The 22157-nt window shown below is 36.5% G+C and overlaps 1 protein-coding gene across 2 annotated transcripts; it reads right to left on the reverse strand.

Annotated features, from left to right (window-relative positions):
• Positions 1–224: 224 nt before the first annotated feature.
• On the reverse strand, positions 225–21035 carry SPK1 (guanyl-nucleotide exchange factor). Of its 2 annotated transcripts, none has more exons than XM_087328390.1 (32): positions 20970–21035; positions 20016–20092; positions 18665–18750; positions 17810–17972; positions 17371–17498; positions 16472–16584; positions 16332–16387; positions 16085–16182; positions 15706–15843; positions 15183–15494; positions 14541–14825; positions 14251–14418; positions 13974–14162; positions 13831–13874; positions 12959–13031; positions 12722–12883; positions 12238–12345; positions 9669–9706; positions 9316–9460; positions 8642–8768; positions 8260–8453; positions 7737–7867; positions 7364–7439; positions 7121–7231; positions 4708–4890; positions 4055–4204; positions 3623–3790; positions 3177–3524; positions 2727–3059; positions 2436–2621; positions 1104–2078; positions 225–660 (listed from the first exon to the last, which is right to left on the reverse strand). In XM_087328390.1, exons 3-32 carry the CDS (start codon positions 18746–18748, stop codon positions 406–408), a joined length of 5541 nt encoding a protein of 1846 aa, XP_087184516.1. In that variant the 5' UTR covers positions 18749–18750; positions 20016–20092; positions 20970–21035; the 3' UTR covers positions 225–405. The 2 variants fall into 2 exon arrangements, with proteins under 2 accessions (XP_087184516.1, XP_087184518.1); XM_087328392.1 differs by lacking the exon at positions 20970–21035 and adding an exon at positions 20619–20730.
• Positions 21036–22157: the final 1122 nt, after the last annotated feature.

Here is a 22157-nt window from a genome sequence, read left to right on the forward strand (position 1 = left end):
ATAATGCCGAACCACCGTTTCTCAAAAAAAACATGTCAAAAATATTCAGAACAATTCCTTTACATCACATGCACAGATAAAAATAAAAAAACTTTCTTGCATATTTGTGATGCAATCTGCAATTTCCACCGACGCACAGGACAGTTCATGATTTTGTCCCAATCTAATTCAAAATACAATCATATGAGACAGCAGTATTAATAAAAATGCTCTGTGCAAAAATACAAATAAAAGTGCAAGAGATATTGCAACTGTTTAATACATGGTACAACTGTCTGTATACAACTGTTACAACTACATCTTACAAAAACAGTATATGTGATGAAAAGAATAAACCCAATTATGTTACATGAATATGGGGCCTGGGGGAGGGGAGGATAAGGAGCTGAAATTACACATACAACATCAAAGCTCGGATAAAATGGCTGGAATGTAATGAGACAATTCAGCAGTAAGTGACTGAAAACCATTAACAAGCTGAGAGTGGAATTCTTGATCTTCTTCTCCAATAAGACGTGAGTGTATTCTGATTGCTCGTTTACACACCGCCATAAACTCAAGCAATGCGGCAATTAATTGTTGCAGCTCTTGGGATCGGAGCCTTGTCGCGGGCTCTCCAGAAAGAAAGGCAGTACATACACCAAGAACACCGCTATTCACCTGGTCAATATACACTGTATTATTGCATCATCCTCATCCAGAGACCAGATACATACATGTAGGTATATGTATTATAAGATTAAATGCGTTATGTCTATATATTGTGTATGTACATTTATATCATGCGCATGTGTATAGATAGATGTATATTTGTATCATGTGCATGCGTATGTATATTTGTATATTCATTTAGAATTCCTACATATTATTAATGGGATGAAAACCCACAAGAAAGGAAGGCAAGGAAACAGTTACCTTTTCGTAGACATGTACATCGAAAGTCACACACATATCTCTATATTTTAAGAAAATGCTATACTAAAAAAACATGAGTGTTTGTACATTTATGTGTGTGAGAAAAAACATATACAAACAAATATAGATACAAGAGAAATAATATGGCTTATATATTCTGCATATTAGCAGATAGAAGATGCTGATACCTGAACTGCCACACTTCCTTGTAGGATTCTTTGAAGGCTTTGCAAGTGTGGTAACTGATCTCCTTCTGAGGTTCGGGGTTCCTCAAGTTCATTCCGAAGGGCAGCTGTTCTTGTTTCAATCATGCCAATTGCATTCTCAATAGGGGAGAACTCCCTTGAATGTGACTTCATCACCAAGAGTCTATTCACCAGAGCAGGAAATGAGCCTACAGTTTCAATCACAGTTCTTCGTTTCCATTGGTCTTCTAATCCTCCTTGTGTTTTACCATTTTTTGTAAAGGGAGTGTCAAAAAGGAAATGGTCAAATACACGAGCTCGTATACTTGCAGATAGATGTGAAGCTACTCTCTCTTTCCTACTTTCCAAATCTTCATCTTCCATCACAGGGTCCACAGAAGTGATCTGTAGGTAGCAAACACCGGGCTGAAGTTCCTCTGCATTGACTTGGCGAGAATCCGGTATAATGTGAAGTGTCTGGTTTCCATCAAGTCTTGACTCGTATATATGGCTGAGCTTCTCCATAATATCACCTAAACGCACATCCCGTGCCTCCCTATATACGTACTCTTTCTTGTTTAGCTTACCGAAGCATTCTCCATAGAACCCAACACGGTAATATGTCGCATCAATGAATGGAATTGGACTAGCTTCTTGTTCCAAAATTGCTTCATATATACCAGTAAGAGAAGTATGGCACTTTGATAACTGAGCATATGCATATCTACTTTTGTAAACAGGAATGATTAACTCTAAAATTCCAGCGCAAAAGTGAAAGAGTTCTGCCTGAGAGAATAACTTATTGGCAAGCTGCAAATACTTCACAGCTGAATCAACTGTAAGCTTGGATGCTCCATACCCTTCCACTTCTGCAGCGACTGCCTCTCCAGAAAGCACGTCACTCACCATGGGACAGATCTTTCTCAAAGCTTCCACATGCTCTCTACCCCAAACTGCCTCACTTCTTCCAACAAGAGCCTGCACACAGTAAGCGCAATATGCTAAGAACCCATACGCAACAAAAGATGCAATCAAATTACCATCAGATTAAAGTCAAATACATTTTGGGACCAAAGGCTGAAAAATGGTTTGCCCATAAATAAGTAATAGGTACATACTAATTACATGCACATAACACTTTATTTTAGTGATATAATATGTCTTACTACTGGGACACCTCGATGTATGTATGTGTGTGTGTATATATATATCTATCTTATCCTTCCATGGTAAGATGCCATATGATACTAATGTTGTTCAATGAATTAATCAAGTATTACAAAAAACAGGCGCATTTTGAAACACAACTAGATTTTTCACTGTCCAAACTCTTACTTGCATAATTACTCCAGCAACTCCCACGGCACATTGTGCGGCTTCAGCCCATGATTGCATTTCTTGATGGGCATCACACAGATGAAGCAACCACATTATGTGCAAATCTGGAACATGAGCATAGGCCCAAGCAAGACTATGATAGCTTTCAGCAGCAGCATATTTGTCAACCGATAATAAGGACCCCTGTGATGGGCAACAAGGAAAACAATAAACCTATAATCCATGTTTAACCTGAGATATAAAAAACTGATTGCGAATAAAAATGAGCTAATTTTGTCACAGCCTTACCAAAAGCGCATGTTCAGTACCAGCATCAAGAGCTCGAAGTAATGCCTTTGATACCTCTTCGACTTCCGCCCACCTCCATCTATTTTCTCTAGATCCTTCTATCACTGCATCCAATGCTGTTATACTTACACCACATTCTGTAAGCCGATCCAAACTCATGTTCTCTTTAGCCAAATCCTCCAACGACTTTCGGAGGCGACGTACCTCACCGCTTTCTTCAAGCTGTCCATCTGATCGCATCTGTGTAACTTGAATGTCTGACATCAGTTCAGAAAGGGTAATCGTCAACATGACACGCAATCTCGCAGTGCCCTGGAAGTTGTAAAATGAGTTCTGTAGAGAAAAGTCAATAATTCAGACCAATGAAAATAGTGATTGACAGGAAGAAATTAAGCATATATAGCAAGCCATATTCTATCGCTAAACAAAGGATGTACATGTTGCACATACCCGTATTAAAATCTGAAGGCCAAGCACAGCCCGCTTATGAATGGACTCATTCCGAAAAACTGCAAGGCGCAGCAAATAAAATGCGACTTGTTTCAGGAAACGGTCATTTTCACGGACCATGAGTGTCCCACCATGGCGGTTAAACACATTATTAAAGACTGGAAAAAATGCTTTCCAGAATGCAAGAGGTTGGCTCCTCGAAAGGCAGGCCATAATGATTGCAGTCACACAATCAAGTTTTAAATAATCTGTCGCAATACTGTGTATAGATGCAGCTTCTGAGAACTTCTCAAGAATCTCTAACACTTGAAGACTCACAGCTGCACTCAGATTTTCTTCCCACAGTTCCTGAATGAGAAAATAATACATCCTTAAAATTGGAATGTGCACGAAGAATAATATATGTGTAACAAAACTTGACAAACAGTTTAGATACGGAACATTACAAGCTTCTGCCGCAGAGCTGGATTTAGATTTTCCCGCATTGCACGACTTGATGTGCCTATTCTTGACGAATGTGCTTGAGCTAATGCCTCACGTAACGAGTATGGCTGGCTTGGAGAACTTATTTGTGGACTCAATCTCTGCCATACATATCCATTTTCAGTCGGTGCCTGCAAAGTCCAAACACTCTTGTTTTCTTTCTGGAAATATTTATTCTCTCTCTCCTTCTGAATGTGGATTGACACGAATTAATATTAGTGGGCTTCAAGATTAACATAGATATATATGTTCTGTATGGTGCTTATAAACTACAGGCACAAAACACCTAAGAGATGCATGTCTAGGGTTTAGGTTACTGTTAAGTCGTCAATTTTAGTTTGAATGCTTGCAACCTCATTATTTATTCTTGCATATTTTACACATTGAAGACATACCCTATTTTCTTGCCTTGAAGATTCATTCAAATATTCGTGCACAGCAGGAGACAGCATGTCAGAATATTTTGGTGAAAGAGCAGCTTCAACCTCTGCAGGTGGATATGTTGGAGCTGATGTTGTGGACAGGCTATCTGGAGCCTTTTTATACTGAACAAAATATCATCACCAGTAAAATGTTCTTAAAAAGAATCTCTCAATGATAGATATAAAGTTGATTATATGCTTCCCCATATTCAAGCTATACCAAATGTGCCCCCATTATGATTTGAACTTCTAGAGAACTTGCTAGGATTTAAATTAGAAAATATATTATAAAAAGTTCGAAAACAAAACTCAAAATCTGGTTCTACTGCTACAGTCCTAGATAATAATCGAGGTACAAGACCACTCAGAAAGCACTCGACGTCCTTTTTATTCTCTACTAGGAATGCCCTTTCATACAACCACTAATAGATGAGGTTATAAATAAGCATAGAGTTTCCAACTAAGAAAATTCTCAACCTTATCAATAGAACACAATAGATAGATACACGTACTGCAATAAAGATACATAAGTACAAATATGATTTTCGCTTCTAGCACATTATGTTACATCATTAAACATGATTCTTATAACCTGCCACAGTAACAGATGATAACATATTAATTACCTCAAAGAGCAGAAGACATTCTTCTAACAATTTGAAAAACAATCTTGTTCGAGCCACATTCTGCTGCCACGCTTTTGTGAGGGAGATGTCATCAAGATTCCGTATTATTTGGAGAACACAGATAAGAACCTCACGTTTCTGTGTTAAACTGAGATTATAAAAGACTGGCATTTCATCCAAGATCTGAATGGACATATGTATTTGTCGGTTTCTCTGTCTCTCTCTCTCTCTGTCTCTGTCTCTCTCTCTCTCTCTCTCTCTCTCTCTCTCTCTCTGCGGACACTAATATAACATCATCATCTACCTCGCTATCTCATCCTCCGCAAGAAGCAAACGAGGTTAAATAAGGTGGTGAAGACAGGTAGATCCAAAACAGAGACACAATACAGTTTCTGCAATAAGGTTAAATAAGGTCAAATGCATCTACGGTTTGTAACGATACGGCAATTTATGATTTCCTTAGGGGCAAGTGAATCACAGTTTCTGCAGAGGGCATTTTAGGACTTGAGGTGCATGAAAAATTAGGGTTTACAGCATTGATCAAATAGGCCAATTAGGATTTACACATATAAGGACACAATTTATGTGTCCAATGATTTTGTACATCAGGATTCAGCTCAGCATGGATTTCCATCAGAGGGTAGATAGTTGCTCATCTGTGCTTTTTCACCCATGTTGATATCCTTAGGGGTAAGTGAATTTATGTGTCCAATGATTTTGTACATCAGGATTCAGCTCAGCATGGATTTCCATCAGAGGGTAGATCACCCACCTAAGGCAATTTATGATTTCCTTAGGGGTAAGTGAATCACAGTTTCTGCAGAGGGCATTTTAGGACTTGAGGTGCATGAAAAGTTAGGGTTTACAGCATTGATCAAATAGGCCAATTAGGATTTATACACATAAGGACACAATTTATGTGTCCAATGATTTTGTACATCAGGATTCAGCTCAGCATGGATTCCATCAGAGGGTAGATAGTTGCTCGTCTGTGCTTTTTCACCCATGTTGATATGGCAAAAGTGCAGCAGTAAGCTGGTTGGTCATGCTTTTCAGCTTCAACAAAATTATATCCAATGGACAAGGAAATTGAACCATCTGCAACAGCTCAAAACGTTTTACATTTTTAGATGTATGGTTTCCTGAACCCCCCTTTACAGCAGTAATTACTGTTCATCACCTCCGCAATACTTTATTTTTACATCAATGCAATTAGACAGTGACCTAAGAGAGTTCACGATCACCCATGGTGTAATTTTCCAGAGTGATACGTGGCCACAACCCCCCCCCCTAGACATCAACTCTAGGAAACAATCGGCAACGGCTCGGTTTGAACCAAACTGAACCATGAAACCACAGCGTACAGTTTAAACAGTTCGTTTTGGAGGTGGACGGTTCTGTTCGGTTCAGTTTTAACAGTTTGAAACCACGGTTTAAACGGATTAACAGTTTGATGGTTTAAAAATAAATAAATTAAACAACCTTTTCATTTTTAAGCCTAATTCTCACATTTTAGGAAAAATCTTTAAATTTTTGCAAAATTAAAATTTGAAATAATGAAAACTTTTAAATTTTGAATTTTGACTTAAGTTGAAAATCAAACCCGAACCACGAAACCGCAGTTTTAGTAGTTTAATGGTTTGGATTTTTACCTAACGGTTTGGTTTAAACGATTTCAACTTAACAGTTTCATGGTTCGGTTCAGTTCGGCTTGAACACTCTCAAACCGAACTGAACCGTTGCCGATTGTTAACTCTAGGTTTCTTATTATTATTTCTGCATCCATCATAAATCAGATGATTGAAACTTTGATCTACAGAATAACGTTTTCCGAGGTTAACTTCCCAATAAATACTGTGTTTGACAATTTGGCCATTCTGCAAAACTCATCCCTCTTAATCAAGGAAGATAAAAAAGATGCATATGTCACCAAATGTTCAATGTGATGTGAAATTTGACTTATTGGATCACCAATGATCGATGTTTTCAAAGAGCAGCAATTTCAGTAGGATCAGGCACCAAACATTTTTGTTAGCGATTCATGATTACATTTCAACCCATTTAGTTTTAGAAAGTTAAAAAGGAAAGACAAGTTTCTTTTCCAGCTCACACTGACATTAACATAAACCATTGTATTCTCAGGTGCATACACCAGTATGGTCTTTGACTAAAGAGACCTCCCATCTCCCCAAAATTTCATGAATGATTAATTATATACCTGAAAGAAACATGGTTTCTTCCATTCTGATTTACGAGAGACAACACCAGACCCAAATTAAAATTGTGAAATCATTTAGAGAATCATAGCCTGTTTACCAATATATCAACGAAAAGGATGATGTTCATTTCTACTTTTAATCATTAATCATATGATAATTCCAACAACAAAAAAAATGTGTAAGAATATAGTTACCAGTCCTATGAGAGGGAAGTACAATTGTGCAATGTACAACTTGTCATCTGCTTTCTGGTACCGAGCATCGAACTCATGTTTGCACATTAATATCACCAGTATACGAGCAGCCTTGATGTAAAGAAATACTATCAGCACATGAAAAACAATATCATAAAAGCAGTTGTATCTGTGTATTTTTTTGTGGGGGATAGGAAATGTCAGATTGTAAATAGTTAGCATCAACACTGATGGTACTCTCACCTTTGCACGTTGTGCTAGATCATCATGATCCCATGACATAAAAAGTTCTTGAACCAAAACTGATGAGAGATAATTTCTGCAAGTTCAATAAATGAAGAAAACTGATATCAGAGTTCCTGTAAAGTTCATTATTTGGAAACATGTACAAGTAGCAGATGTTTTTATGGCAACCATGTGATGAGTTTTAACCAGGCAATGCTTCCGATTTTGAATTTAAATATGGACTTCATATCAAAAATAATAATTTTGCAGAAAGCAACAAATTTAGTTTTAGGATTAACATGCATTCACTTAGAATATAAAAGTAGTGGGGAACATGAGCATTGCTTGGCAACTTCACTACCAAAATTGTTTCCTCTGCTAAGTGACTAACCTCTCTGCTGGATCGCGTCCTGGCATTTCTACAAATAAATCATGGTCGCATACCACTTGCAAAAAAGTGAGCTTACATTCATGCAATGATGGTTGGCAGATACCAGTAAATTTATTAATATAAAGAGCCACCTGCAAAATTCCATTTCCCACTTCAGAAAAACTCCATTACCATTATGATCAACAAAAGGAAACTAGCAAATTTACCACGAAAAAATAAAATATATATAAATATTATTTTTACTTTAAAACATTCCAGCACAGATCGGGCATTCATAAATGTGTGAATTCAAAACTCATCCTCCATCCATTTTCACAACACATTACAAAAAACACGCTAAGAGATTTACAAATAAGACCTTTAAATAAAGTTTTTGAAGGTTATAAGACTTCAGTGGAAGAATGGGCTAGGAAATGAACACAAGGCAGACTGTAGAGGGTAAGATGAATGAGGCATCATCTTCCATTTTTTGATTGAAGCAATGTTAATAATATTTGATGTTAATAATATTTGATGAGCTTACCAGTTCAAAAACTTGGCGTGGATCGATTACAGACAGCAGATCATGGCAGAAGAAACCTAAACTCCCATTCAAGCGTTTTGCAAGCCCAATCCCTTTCTTGCTTCTTTCATGTACTTCTGTAAGTAAGCAATCATAAAGCTGACCCAGACATCTAAAAACCCCATCCTTCAGTGGTAATGGTGGTACCTCTTCACCTGAAGCAAAGTTAAAAGAGACTTCAAAAACTAACAAACTAGCATTCACCATACATATTTGCTTGTGCACACATTCCAAACAAACATTGAGTAATAGAAGAACTTCCAAGGATGATAGAAGTCACTAATGGGAAATAAGAATGGAAAAACTCGTAAAGAATGTAACATAGAGACATTGAGGAACTCACCCATAGGAAGACTTCCAGAATACGTACGAGCTTGTTCCAATGCCATTGATTTTACAATAAGCTCCAAAAATACCCATGCCATAGATAGCACATCATCATAAACAGGTCCAACACGATAACCTTTTGCCTAGATAGACAAGCATAGTAATTTAGGAAGCCCATCATATTCCTTTCTAAAAAAGACCATCAATCAGTAAAATATGATCCTGAGAAATATTTTATCCAGATATTTTCACTTTGAACAAACCTTATTTCTAGTGTTCTTCACATTAAGTGAGGACAAAAACATGTCATCTTATATATAGTATCAAAAATATTGATTGCCAAAGATTATCTTATTATATGCTGGAATATCTTACACCATAAACATGTAAAACTTTCTCACAGAATACAAATATTGCAACTTAACATTCAAATTAGACCTTCAAACCTACTCTCCTATTAAGCATCCACCAACTTCACAACGTATATCTTTGGAGTTCGAAATAGCACAAGTATATACAAAGCTAATACCTAGATCAAGTAATTATAGTTCTGACAAAACAGACATTTATACATGCGCTCTGGATCATAGCATGTCCTGCTCTTTACTATATCGAATCAAATTTGCAAAAAATTATACTCAAACACAACCAATATTTGAATGCTGTGTGTCTGAAGAACAAAGTTGACACCTTGCTTCGTGCTAGACTTCCCCAGACGGTGCAAAGACCTGGGTAAACAGGTGGCTGCCTACCATCGAAGTCATCAAACAAGTAATCTATGTATTGTACAAGGAATCGGTTTCTCTCAGCTCCATCTGATGATTCTTGCTGTACCCTGTGAATATTCATTTATCACAAATAAGATGCACAGAAAGACAAGCAAAGAAGACATATCGAAAATTGAGTAAATGTTTGCTCTTTTACCTACTATAAAAAACAGAACAGGAGACTAATAGGGGTGTTTTTATTCGGAAGTAAAAGACTTCAATTCATACTTATAAAAAACAAATTTGCCAAGAAAATACTACACAATCTAAATGTACCTTGTTAGAATGTTGACCATTGCACGAAATGCTGCCACCTGTGCCATGGAGGATTTCTCTCTTTTTTTCCATTAAAAAACATTGTATCATATAATGTAAAACAAAGATGGAAAACAAATTATCACATGATCACTACTACAGAAAAATAAGAAGCAAACAAAAAAGCCTATATCAAAGAATCTACTAACTATGAAATAAAATGAAACCCTAAGAGTATTATTTTCATAGCAATTAACAATCGGCAACAGTTCGGTTTGGTTCAAGAGTGTCAAAGTCAAACTGTTTAAAATCGAACCACTTAAAAAAGTTGAAACTTAAACCAACCGTACCAAACCACAAAACCAAATTTCATGGTTTTGCTGTTCGGTTTCGGTTTTCAAGTTAGGTCAAATTTTCAATTTTCAATTTCTAAATTTTTTCAGCATTTCAAATTTTCAGTTTTCAAAATTTTAAAGATTTTTCTTAAAATGTTAGAATTAGGCTTTAAAATGAAAAGGTTGTTCAAAAAAGTATTTAAGAAAATAATCAAGCGGCAACCCTAAACCATTTAAACCGAACTATTGACCGCCCCCCCCCAAACCGAACCATTAAGCCGTGGTTTCAGTTCAAACCGAAGCATTGCCGATCGCTTATAGCAATGCCAGAACAAGCTGCCATCTCAATAGTTTGATGTTCTAGGTCAGTTCAGCCTTGTATAGACTTTAATTTTGCTGATTTCTCTTTTATTATATTTATTTAGAGAAAATCTTATATTGATTGCCATGTGGCCTCATTCTGAAGGATTTGATTATTGACTTATAGAAATACCTGTGGTCGCACAAGAAAGTGCCTAGCAAATGGGTTGCATAAAACTACAATAGAATTAGCAAGTAAGGGAGGTGCATTGAAAAGGGAAAACCAAATGATTGAAAAAACCTTAGGCAACTACATAGACAGCAAGTCTTTCCGTGACAGAATGCAAAACTACATGAAGACGAGATTAATTTCTGGGAGAGAACTAGACAGAAGGCACCAAGTTTTGGCTCTCCACAAAAGGACGTCAACTTCTGATAAGATGTTGAGGACGACATTGCCTAGCTAGAAAGGAAACAGAGAAGAATCCTTGCTCCAAGGAAGAGGGCGACATAAAAGAAATCCAATCAAATTTAAGTCATCTTCAAGAAAAATATAAGCAGGAAATGTGACGGCATAATGTTAAAGCAGAAAAATGGGCAGAAATTGTGAAGACATTACCTACACAAGGATGTGTCAACTAAAGTACAAGTTCTATGACAAGTGATCAAACATGGATGCCCACTCCCCTATACTATTTGGTCTTATTATATACACCAATCATTGTCTTGAGGAATTCATGAAGACTGGCACTTAACATGAAAGATTACATAATCCAACTAGAGGCATTTCCATTGTTATTGCTATCAATGGGTACGGTTTTAGCTCGATCTGAACCGATCCATTAAGTCATGGTTTTAACGGTTTATTGGTTCCCAAAAAATTTAATGGTTTGGTTTGGTTTGGATATTTAATAAACGGTTCGGGTTCGGTTCTAAAATTCAGGTTTATCGGTTTAAATGGTTTAGTTTAAAGGTTTATTGGTTTCTGGTTAACTTTTATTTTCACCTTAATAGTTTATTAATTTAATGGTTTTTTATTGATTTAATTACTTTAACTTAAATGCTTATTTAATTTAATGGTTTAATTAAAGTTTCTTTTATTGATTTAATAAATTTAACTTAAATACTTATTTTTAATGTATTTTTGTTTATTTAGATTTTTAATTAGTTTGATTAAATAGTTAGGTTTAAATTTTTTATTAAATGGTTTGGTTTAGTTTCAACTTTTACCTAAACAGTTTGGGTTTAAATGGTTTGGTTTACCTTTTCTTAAATGGTTTGGTTTAAATGTCTTGAGAGTTCATAAACAGTTTGGTTTGGTCTTGGTTTTGGTTTTGGTTTTGGTTTTGGTTTTATATAAATGGTTCAGTTCGATTTCAAGGCAAAGAAACCAAACCGAACCATGCCCATTGATAACTACTGCTATATGCATATGGTACGATTTTCTTTATGACATAATGTAGATGCAACATTATGGATCGTTTAAAACTTATAATATTTTGGGGAAGATAGTGAACTCTCAGTCAAATTGATGTAGTGCAACTGAGATTATGCTGATCAAAACAATACAACCTAATAAAGGGCCATCGTTAAATGCATTGCTATGAAAATATGTTCATTATTTTCATAGCAACAACCTAACAAGCCACCAGGTTTTTGATGTTCTTCACAGTTTCAATTATCTTGGTACATATTCCACACTAACACAGATGCAATAAATGTGTTGGGCATCGCTTTGAGTCAAAGTAGCTGCATACTATCAAATCTTAAATGATGCCCCTGGTGATACCACTTGCTTGAAAGTAGATAGAAAAATCTTTGATACATTTCTTGTACAGAATCCACTTTTACGGATGCAAGTTCACAGTCCAAAAACTACTCCATAATTAAGGAACTGCTCATGAATATTCTTAAAATATCTTTCCTGCTTTTAGGCTGAAGAAAAAGAAACTAACTTGTAAAGTTTCACCACCATCACCAATCAGTTGGAGAAGCATATTCAAGATGGATTGTAAAAACTGAAGCATTGCAGTTGAATCTACATTCTTTAAGCCATTTATTGCCTGAGATAAATAACAGAGACGCCATTAAATTGATGAAATCTGTAATTAATCCCAAAACGTGGAACAGAAATAAATAGGAATAAGTAGCTAAACAGATGTCTATAAATATATTGAACGAATTGAATTATATAATTAATTAAGTTCAACAACTTGTGGTAAAATGATTAGTGACTGAACTGTACAATGGTTCAAATTATAAAATAAAAACCACATAGCACATGAAGAAAATCAGTACAGCTTCCGCATATTTATGTTTCTTTATCAGGCTTTAGACAGTGAGCTATAAATAAAAAATAGAATAACATAAATTACAGCAATAAGGACATTGTTACACACAACTAATACATTCCATAAATTTCAATGATGGGATATGCACCTCAAGTAGTTCTGATCCCCATGGAGGACTGGTTTGCAAGACATGCCGATCATATTCAATGAAAAAATCCCTGATTCCATCATTTACAGGATATAAAGTAGAACAAATCCGCAGCCGTAATTTGAAGACCATTCTTCCGTCTTCAACATAATCCAATCTCTCCTGCAAAAACCAAGGGATTGAATTTTACGAGATACGAACAGAGATAACAAACAGATTCTGGTGTCAAGCTCTTACTTTGATGTTGTCTTGTAGGTAATGTGGAAGAAGGTCCCTGATGATAGGTAAATTGACTTCTGACCGGAGTAATCTAACAGAACCAAAAGAATAACACTTCAGAATCAAGGGCATTCTCAACTAAATAAACATGACTATATGAAAAGAGTAATACACTTCTATGGACTCGTGATCCAGTAGCAAAGCAATAACCGTTTATATATAATTCATTTAATGCTAGCACATTATGATACATATCCACTATTAAATTTCCAGAGATGACATTTATATCATAACTAAAGGACAGACATATACTTAAATAATACTTTACTTGGCAAAAGAATAGATGAAATTACATGAATGGGGTTACGATATTACAACAATTATTTGAATTTGCATGATTATTGCTGAGCAATTATCCAACTCCTTAAATCGTTCCAAAAAGTAAGTAGAATATTAAACTTGGCACTAGCAATAACGCAATTCATATGATCAACACTGTAGTTGAAAAACATGAATTAATATACTGATCCATTCCTGCAGCTGGCTGCTGGATTTCTGTTTTGGTTACCTCATATTTTACAGAACACAAACTAAAAGTAGCATGCTAGGAAAAAGCTGTGCCAATCTATCGAAAGAAGTTTAGGTTGATGACGACCACAAATTCCTATTTCGATCAGATTTTACTTTTCAACAGACCCTGTGTTCCTTGCTTGCTTACTCTGACAACCTAGCCCCTGTGTGCTCTTTCATATAGGAGTTGTTGCATTTCCTTTTTACCACTCTCAAAAGTTTCCATCAGTTATCTGTGGCTCTCGAACCTTTCAATCTTTTTGATGAGTTTTGAGAATGCAAACAAAAAAAGTAATATAGTATGTTGAAGAAATTCTTACTGTGCATTCATGGACAATGGAAGCACCGAATAACCAATAACCACCTGCAAAGAGCATCAAATATCATCAAAATGGCCCTACAAGGACTGCAGAATGCACAACCAATCAGGACAAAACATGTTTAATAGAGTAAAAAATAATACCGGCTTAGGGGCCTCAAGCTTCATGACCAAATCCACATGGAAAAATGTGAACAGGAGATGATGTTGGGATGTTAGTATTGCAGGAAGCCTAATCTTGAATTCATCATGATAATGCGCCGTTCGGGCATTTATTGCTACTTGAGAATAAGCAGACTTCAACATTTGCCGACCATGTCGGGGATAAATTCCCTGCAGAGAGTACGTGAAATAACTTGTTAACACTTCTGTAACTACCACCACACCTTCAAATATGCATTAACCAAATCCAAAAACTTGCCTCAAGAGCTGGCTTACGAATATCAGAATCGTCTCTACGAAGTTCAACACGCATGAAGACATTCCGTTTCCGACTAAGACTGATAACTTGTGGATAAACATAAAGGAAATGCAGAAGTTGAGTAAATGGTTCATTTCTGGTGAAGATACGAAAGTCCAAGGCATGGAACTGTATGAGAAAAAGGCAATTGGGTCAATAATATACTACTCTAATATTTACAACTTTAAACATCAATATCACAGTTTATTATTATCCATAATGTCCCTAATATACTAACAAAAACTTCTTACATCAGAGGAACCACTCTCTCCACCAGAAGTCCTCAGATTTTCTGGTTTTCCTGTGTCTTTTAAATCTGAATGATCATTATAGGGCCCTCGATGAAGACCATGTGCTCCATTTGTATAGGTACGTTCTGTATGCATATTGGAGAAATTTTCACTTCCCTCTGCTGATCCATTGCTTATCCTTCTACTTTCTGCTATTGCTTCCGAATCAATCCATCCCAAAGGCAATCTTTCTACCTCTAACCGTAGAGTAGCTTTAACAGGTTTATGAACCTTTCTTTTGGGGTCCTGCAATTATATCTCATAAGTACAAAATCAATGTTAGCAGGCATCAGGGTACTAAAAAGAGAATGCAGTCTTAAAAGCAAAGCAGCCCGTAAATCATAGCTTGACTAGGCACTATCATAGATTCATGTAGTGATAAAATGGGAAAGCTTGTATGGTGGAGCGCAACATCAAGAATTTATCTTTTCTAAGTTCCCAAATGAAGTTGCATGACAGTGTGCAATATCAAGAATTTGTCTTTTCTAAGGAGACAATGAACCACGATAAAACAGAATGAACATGTGTTTAAACAGTTGAGATGCAATCCATGTATGTTATCAAATGATGTTATATATGAGAATTAAAAAGGTGATTACAAACCTGCAAGGATTCCTCAATATAGTTTTCTTTGACTCGATTTAGGCCAGGAATCTCCACAATAACAGGTGTTCCACCAGTATCATGAGCTACTCTCCCTTCTGACAGTGTCCTTCCTATCATGTCAACGCCTGGATCAATAACGTTTGAACCTAGTCCAGTAGGTAAAGGGCTGCTTGGCGAACCAAAACCACCAACACCCCCTGAGATGCTGCTATCAAACAAAGGAACAGCCGCCCATGCAAAGGGTTCCCTGTAAGGCATCATTTGTGCCCATACTTTTAACTTCTGTTTTTCTCTTTCTGTGACGTGAATCTGAGGCCATAAACATCCATTTTCAATGACCTTAAGTCACAATATATGGTCTGTAGTAAGTATTCTAAAGTAAAACCAAAGATTAAAATTAGGAATCATAAAAGACCATGCACATAGACAAATATAAATACCGTTAAGTATCAATAATAAGACCACTATACAATTATTGACAGGAAATTAAATATTTATGACTATAATTCAAATAACCTACAGGTTCTTTCCGTGAATATACTGACGCTGTTCCCCCATCTTCTTCTGTGGCATGTTTTTCTATCTGAATCAGCATACAAATAGAAGGTGAAGTGGCATCCAAATGAAAAATTGCCCGGTGTTGACAAGATGCAGCCACCTGCTTCAAAACATGTTTTCAGGAAATTATACGCGAAACAGGTTTATCTTTTCATTTCAAAGCTGTTGCTACTCTTTTCTATCAATCCTTGGCCAAAATAGTGAGAAGTTTAAATTTCCAATGTCATTTACACTCAACTTACCAAGATACATTCTTGATTGGTATGTAAAGTATAAGGATATATTAGCAAAATTTATATGAAAAAGATACAAGCACTGCAGCAGCATAACAACAGAATTACCTCTTGAAATTCATTTGGCAAGAACTCAAAATGGAAATCTTCTGTTAGCTTTTCACGTCTCTCTCTATGATATAAGCATATCGTTCCATAAAAAGGCTCTGAAATACTATGAATCATCAGTCTTTTAACAATAAAGACACTGCAGACAAGTGAAATATGCAAGACATTGTGGAATAATTAACATTTTTTACTCAGTAATTTTGTAAAAGCAAAATTTCATCAATGACCATTGTGAGAAATTACGCACCAACGAATCCAGCTTGTATTGAGAAGGACAAAACTTTGACAGAAAGGTTCACGCCACTGGAATAAATAGTAAGCTCATTCAATCACTTTCAATTGATAGCAAATATAAGACAATATAAAAGAGATTATGTTGCGGTATACCTTGATGAAATAGAAGATGGTATTTCCTGTGTCCTTTGACCAGAAATAGTAGACCTTTCTGTTTCCCAATCAAAAATAGGTTCATAACAAGGAAGGGGTGCAGCTCCCAGATGCTGGAGATCATTGCATGGTATTCAAAGACAGTTAGACAGTACAAAGAAAAGTAGCTCTAGAAAAACTTTCTTTCTAAGAATGTACAATGCACTGAAAATTTCCATACATTACAAGTTCACAAGGGTTTCATGGTTCTACTAGTTCCAACAACAGTTTATCTCACGCTCCCACATGCCTCTATGCCTAGCACCTTCATGGCCACCATCCATGTAACCTTTAATTTCATACCTCAGTTCTTTCTTTCTTTACCTGTTTTGAAGGGCCTCTATTCATAACAAAAAAGTCTGCACCACTAGTAACCTAGGGGAAATTTTCATGCCTCTTCTCTCTCCTTGCCTCCCTGTTTACAGCTTCTCTATCTTACAAAACACAGGGCTTACATTATCTTTAAAACCAGTCCTTCATAATTTTTCTGCAGCCTGAATCTGGGAAAATTAAAGAGCTAAAATAAACATGGTTTCATGGATCCATGGATTGCTATTTGCATGTTACTTCTGAGAGTTGGAATCCACTCCACTTTCCTCTTCTCTCGACCCAGAGTTCATTGCATGCTTCTTTCATGAGTGCATTCTCAGCTCACAGCAGTTTGGGCATGAGACAAGAATTTTATTCAGTTCCCTATTGATTCTTTTATATTAGGTACTGCTTGGTGAGAAGCTAAGAGATATTTCATACCAATGTTCTTTGCATATTTTTTGGGTTTTGTTAAGATGTTGAATTTACAATTTAAAATAATTGGTTGTACATAATAGAGGAGAAATGACATTGTTATCTTATACACAAACCTTTCGGAGAACCTTATTTTGTATTGTCTCGGCCACACTGGAGCAACTGGATTGCCGGCCTGAAGTGCTGGGTTCTTCATCTTCAAGTTCTCCACTCCTTGCTTGCCTCACATTTGCAAGTTGCAACTCTAAAAGTAAATGAAAGGAAAATTTATCAAACCTATCTAACCGGTAATAAAAAAACTCGAGAAGACCTCATGAGTATTATGCCATTATGAGCACTCAAAGATACAAAGATAACTCAAATATAACCTTTTAACATTCCCCGTGTTAACAGTATGGATTCAATGAACTAAAACAAGAATGTGTTTTGGCGCAAAAATAAAAATGCATATAAAGTTTATAGACAGTTGTAGCACACATAAATCACAGAAATATGTAATACACAACAACTACAAACTTCTAAGAATAATATAAGTGTGTTGACAAGGCAATGTACCTGTTTCCACATCTGTGTCTGGGCATTCAAAAATTTGATTTTGGAATAAGGGTGGTGCTTCCCTCTCATAGTGTCCATACTTTGTCTCATCTTTAATCCAATCAGCTGTATAGCAGTGAATCAGTTCCTTCAAATGTGGCCATTGATCTAATCTCTCATTCAACTGCAGAACAGCAAAAATGTAAAGTCGATAGTAAAATCCAGATGTATTCTTGAACTTATAATTGAAAATAAAATCCTTAATCTTTGATGCAAATTTTATGGATTTCTCTGCTATTACAATATCATGAGCAATAGGAGAAGCCAAGTAGATGAACTATTTTATTTAGGACATCCTCTCATAGTCAATCCCTTCCTCCAACTGTTGCCACCCCTTCTCTCTCATAGGCAATCCCTTTCCTCTGGCTTTGTGATGTTGCCTTTCTCATGGGATCAATCCACTTTTTTTTAGTGGCATACATGCTTCAGATACATATATACATACACATACACACACATAGGGCAACAGAAGTCTGAAAAACCCACATACCAGCACAAATGGATACATAAAATACCTCAAAACAACTGCAAGCTATAGCATCCATACTTAGGCTCATCTTAAATTTAACATTTATTTGGAGTCATGTTTCCAACAAAACTTGTCCTGATTAACAGCATGAAATATTAAAAAGCAATGGCTTTTTCAAATTTTAGTTTCCTAGAGAAAGATTTTCTTTAACCATGGTCAATATTCTATTTGAATGAAAGTTATTAAGTACTTCATTATTAATTAAGTTCATTCACTGCAATCCAAATCAGCAAGTTGAACTGACTGTAACATTAATCAGATTGCTTTGCTTAAGGAAAATAACCAACCACAGGTTCAAGATCTAAGACTGAAAATGGTGATAGCTTTGAAATTCTTCTAAACCGCTGCCCACAAAAAGTTGGCTCTGTCATTCCTGTTTGTTATAACATCAGAAAGAATAAGATAAAAATTCAGGATTTGAATATTGCAAACAATCACGATATCAATCACGACAGAATTGGAGAGGGGGAAAATCTAATTGTGTTATATCAGCCATAGTGATACATTTGGTGGTGATTGTTTATACCATCTGATCTCTTTAAGAGCTTAGATGTTGATCCAGTATACACATCAGATGGAAAAACAGAATGGAACAGAACTATCAGGATCTGCTTAAATATTGCATTGACAAGTACAACATGTATTACATAATAATGAAGATCTGCTTAAATATGAGCTGCACCATCAACAAGGTGAGTAGACCTGAAATGTGTCCGACTCATAAGCACCCTTTAACAACAAGCAACAGCATTGGAACTATGACATAAGTCCCCATCCCTTGACCAAGTCTACAATTCAGACTAGTACGATCTGGCCAAGTGTAGCATCTCCTCGTATGGGGACCTTTACAATACAGCTATGACCAAAACCATCATGAGGATGATTTGTTCGACTCCCAGATGCTAAAGCTCTTTCCAATTAACTTCACAAAACTCTAGACATGGAGAAAAGGAGAAAGGTGAAGCGAAATCCACGGTCTATGTAGATGCCCTCTCCATGCAATCACCATAGGAGAGATCCCCCTCTCTAGTGTTCAAGAATATCTACTAGTAAGTTGGTTCCAACCTTAGACAAGTCAAGAAGATCAATAAATGTATTGCACCAAATTCAATTTCTGTGCTAAATGAGTGAGGAAAAAACAACAAGTGTCAGCCCAAATGCGTTTAACAAGATGTCAAATACATGATGGCAAGAGAAAAGATTCTTTTAAGCTCTTTACAGTAATGCATTGATCTCTTGAAGGGAATACACATATCATGACCACATGTTTCCTCTCATACTTGTAACGCGCATTCTTTTCAGAACTTGTTTCAGTGCACTTACACCCGGCAACAGTGAAAGAGCATACCTAATATATATATATATATATATAGAGAGAGAGAGAGAGAAAGAGAGGATCATTGCAAGTGCCAGCATCCTAGATTAAGCATCTGATGGTTGCCCCTCATTAGTAAAATGAAGACAAATTTTCATATATATATATATATAATTTATTTATTTTTATTTAGAGGATCATTGCAAGTATCAGCATCCTAGATTAAGCCTCTGATGGTTGCCCTCCATTCTTAAAATGAGTGCAATTTTTCAGATATATAAATTAATTAATTAAATTAGCATACAACAGATTTTAGAGCGAACCTGATATATATTTACAAGATCCTAGCGGGCATCAGCATCCAAAGAACATTCTTCTGCACCCTTCTTTCATGTAATGTCTGCCATTTTTCAGTCATGCAAACAGAAATAAAAGGATTAAGGGGAAGAGTTACGTAGAAACTTGCAAGTTTAGAAGAACTTCAAAGAGAGTTGCCAAAAACTATAGTCAATTAAGATTACAGATTAGAGATGATGTAGGAAATGTATGACCCTAATCCGGCAAATGCAGCTTTGGGACAGAAACAAAATACCAAAAAAACTTCCAATGAAGCTTCAGGGTAGAGAAAAAAGACTAATCTGACAAGATAAAGCTTTTGGGCAGAGAAAAAAAAGGTTGATTTGTCCAAATGCAGCCTTTGGGCAGAGAAACAAATCCTCGTCTGACCAGATACAGCTTTAGGGAAGAGAAAAAACCATAATGTCTTTAGGACCGAGAAAATAAAACCCTCCTCTGTTCGAATGCAGATTTTGGGCAGAATGGGAAAAAACTAATTTTTGGCCGAAGGAAAAAAATTATCCTAATGCAGAATTTTGTGCACGGGACAATAATTTATTTTAAATGATTTTTGGCAGAGAGGAAAAAACCAAATCTGTGCAGGTACTGATTTTGGAAGGAGGAAACCCCCTAATTTTTCCAATGCGAAAATTTGGGCAGAGAGAACAAAACTCTGTTCTGTCCAATGCAGCTTGTGGGCAGAGAAAAATAAAAACTGAACTTTACCAATGCAGCTCATGGGCAGGCAGAGAGGGGGGGGAACCCTAATCTTTAGGTAGCCTTACAATATCCCAAACACACAGGGGCCAGAATTTTTGAGCTTGGGAGAGATAAAAACAAACGTGGAGACAAACTAGAACCAATTACTAAAGTTTCTAAAAAAAGAAGAAATCAAAACGGGGGTGTACAAAATTCAGAGCAGAAACAAGGAGAAATTTTACCTGGAATGGGAATGGCCTAAACGGAATGCAGGTGATCCACAGAGAGCAAAATCTAAAGATCACTGTCACGAGCTGAGCAGAAGGGAGGAGGAAAAGCAGGGATTTTGTTACACAGTAAACCTTCAGGGCTATATAGTCTCTGAGGAGCTGAAGAACGAAGACAGTAAGAAGAAGAAGAAGAAGAAGAAGAAGAAGAAGGAGAAGCAGCTTTCTGTTTCTCTTTCCCTCCCTCTCGCTCTCTCTCTCTCTCTCTCTCTCTCCACTGTGTTTTTTCTGGTTTTTTTACTGTATATTTTTTTTGGGTTCCTGAGTAAAAGATATGAAGGGCTTCTCTCTCTCTCTCTCTCTCTCTCTCTCTCTCTTTGTCTGTGTCTGTCTCTCGTGGAACTGAAGGCAGGGAAGAGAGAGACAGAGAGAGAGGAGGGAAGAGAGAGACAGACACAGAGAATGAGAGAGAGAGAGAGGAAGGGAGGGAAGAGAGAGAGAGAGAGGAAGGGAAGGAAGAGAGAGACAGAGACACAGAGAGAGAGAGAGAGAGAGAGAGGAAGGGAAGGAAGAGAGAGACAGAGACACAGAGAGAGAGAGAGAGAGAGAGGAAGGGAAGGAAGAGAGAGACAGAGACACAGAGAGAGAGAGAGAGAGAGAGAGAGAGAGAGAGAGAGAGAGAGTAGTAATAGGTAAATGGGCCTAGTACCCCTTCTTCCCTAGAATAAAAGACCTACACTACATATAGTGGTTTAAAGCTTACAGCTATTCTTAGCCTCCTCCTCCTACTCCTATGCTATTAGTATGTATGTAAATTATGTACTACTGCTAGCACTAGTCTCTAAGCCATGGTCAAGGCTACATACTTGGTCAATGTCAAAGTCAAGGTCACCAGTCCACATCCTTACTTTCCATACATCTTCTTGCTATTACTAGCTGTAGTCTCTAATCCATAAGGTCCAATACCTAGGTCAAGGTCAATATCAAAGTCAAGGTCATCATTCCTTACTTTCCATACCTCTTCTTGCTATTACTAGTATTAGTCTCTAATCCTAGGTCCAAGACCTAGGTCAAGGTCAAGGTCGATATCAAAGTCAATGTCATTAGCCCTTACTTTCATACCTCTTCTTGCTATTACTAGCAGTAGTCTCTAATCCTAGGTCCAAGACCTGGGTCAAGGTCAATGTCAATATCAAAGTCAAG

The sequence above is a fragment of the Azolla caroliniana genome, unplaced genomic scaffold (genome assembly GCF_043228905.1).
Source record: "Azolla caroliniana isolate FFs.n. ecotype wild unplaced genomic scaffold, voAzoCaro1.0.p SCAF_12, whole genome shotgun sequence".
NCBI lineage: Eukaryota > Viridiplantae > Streptophyta > Polypodiopsida > Salviniales > Salviniaceae > Azolla > Azolla caroliniana.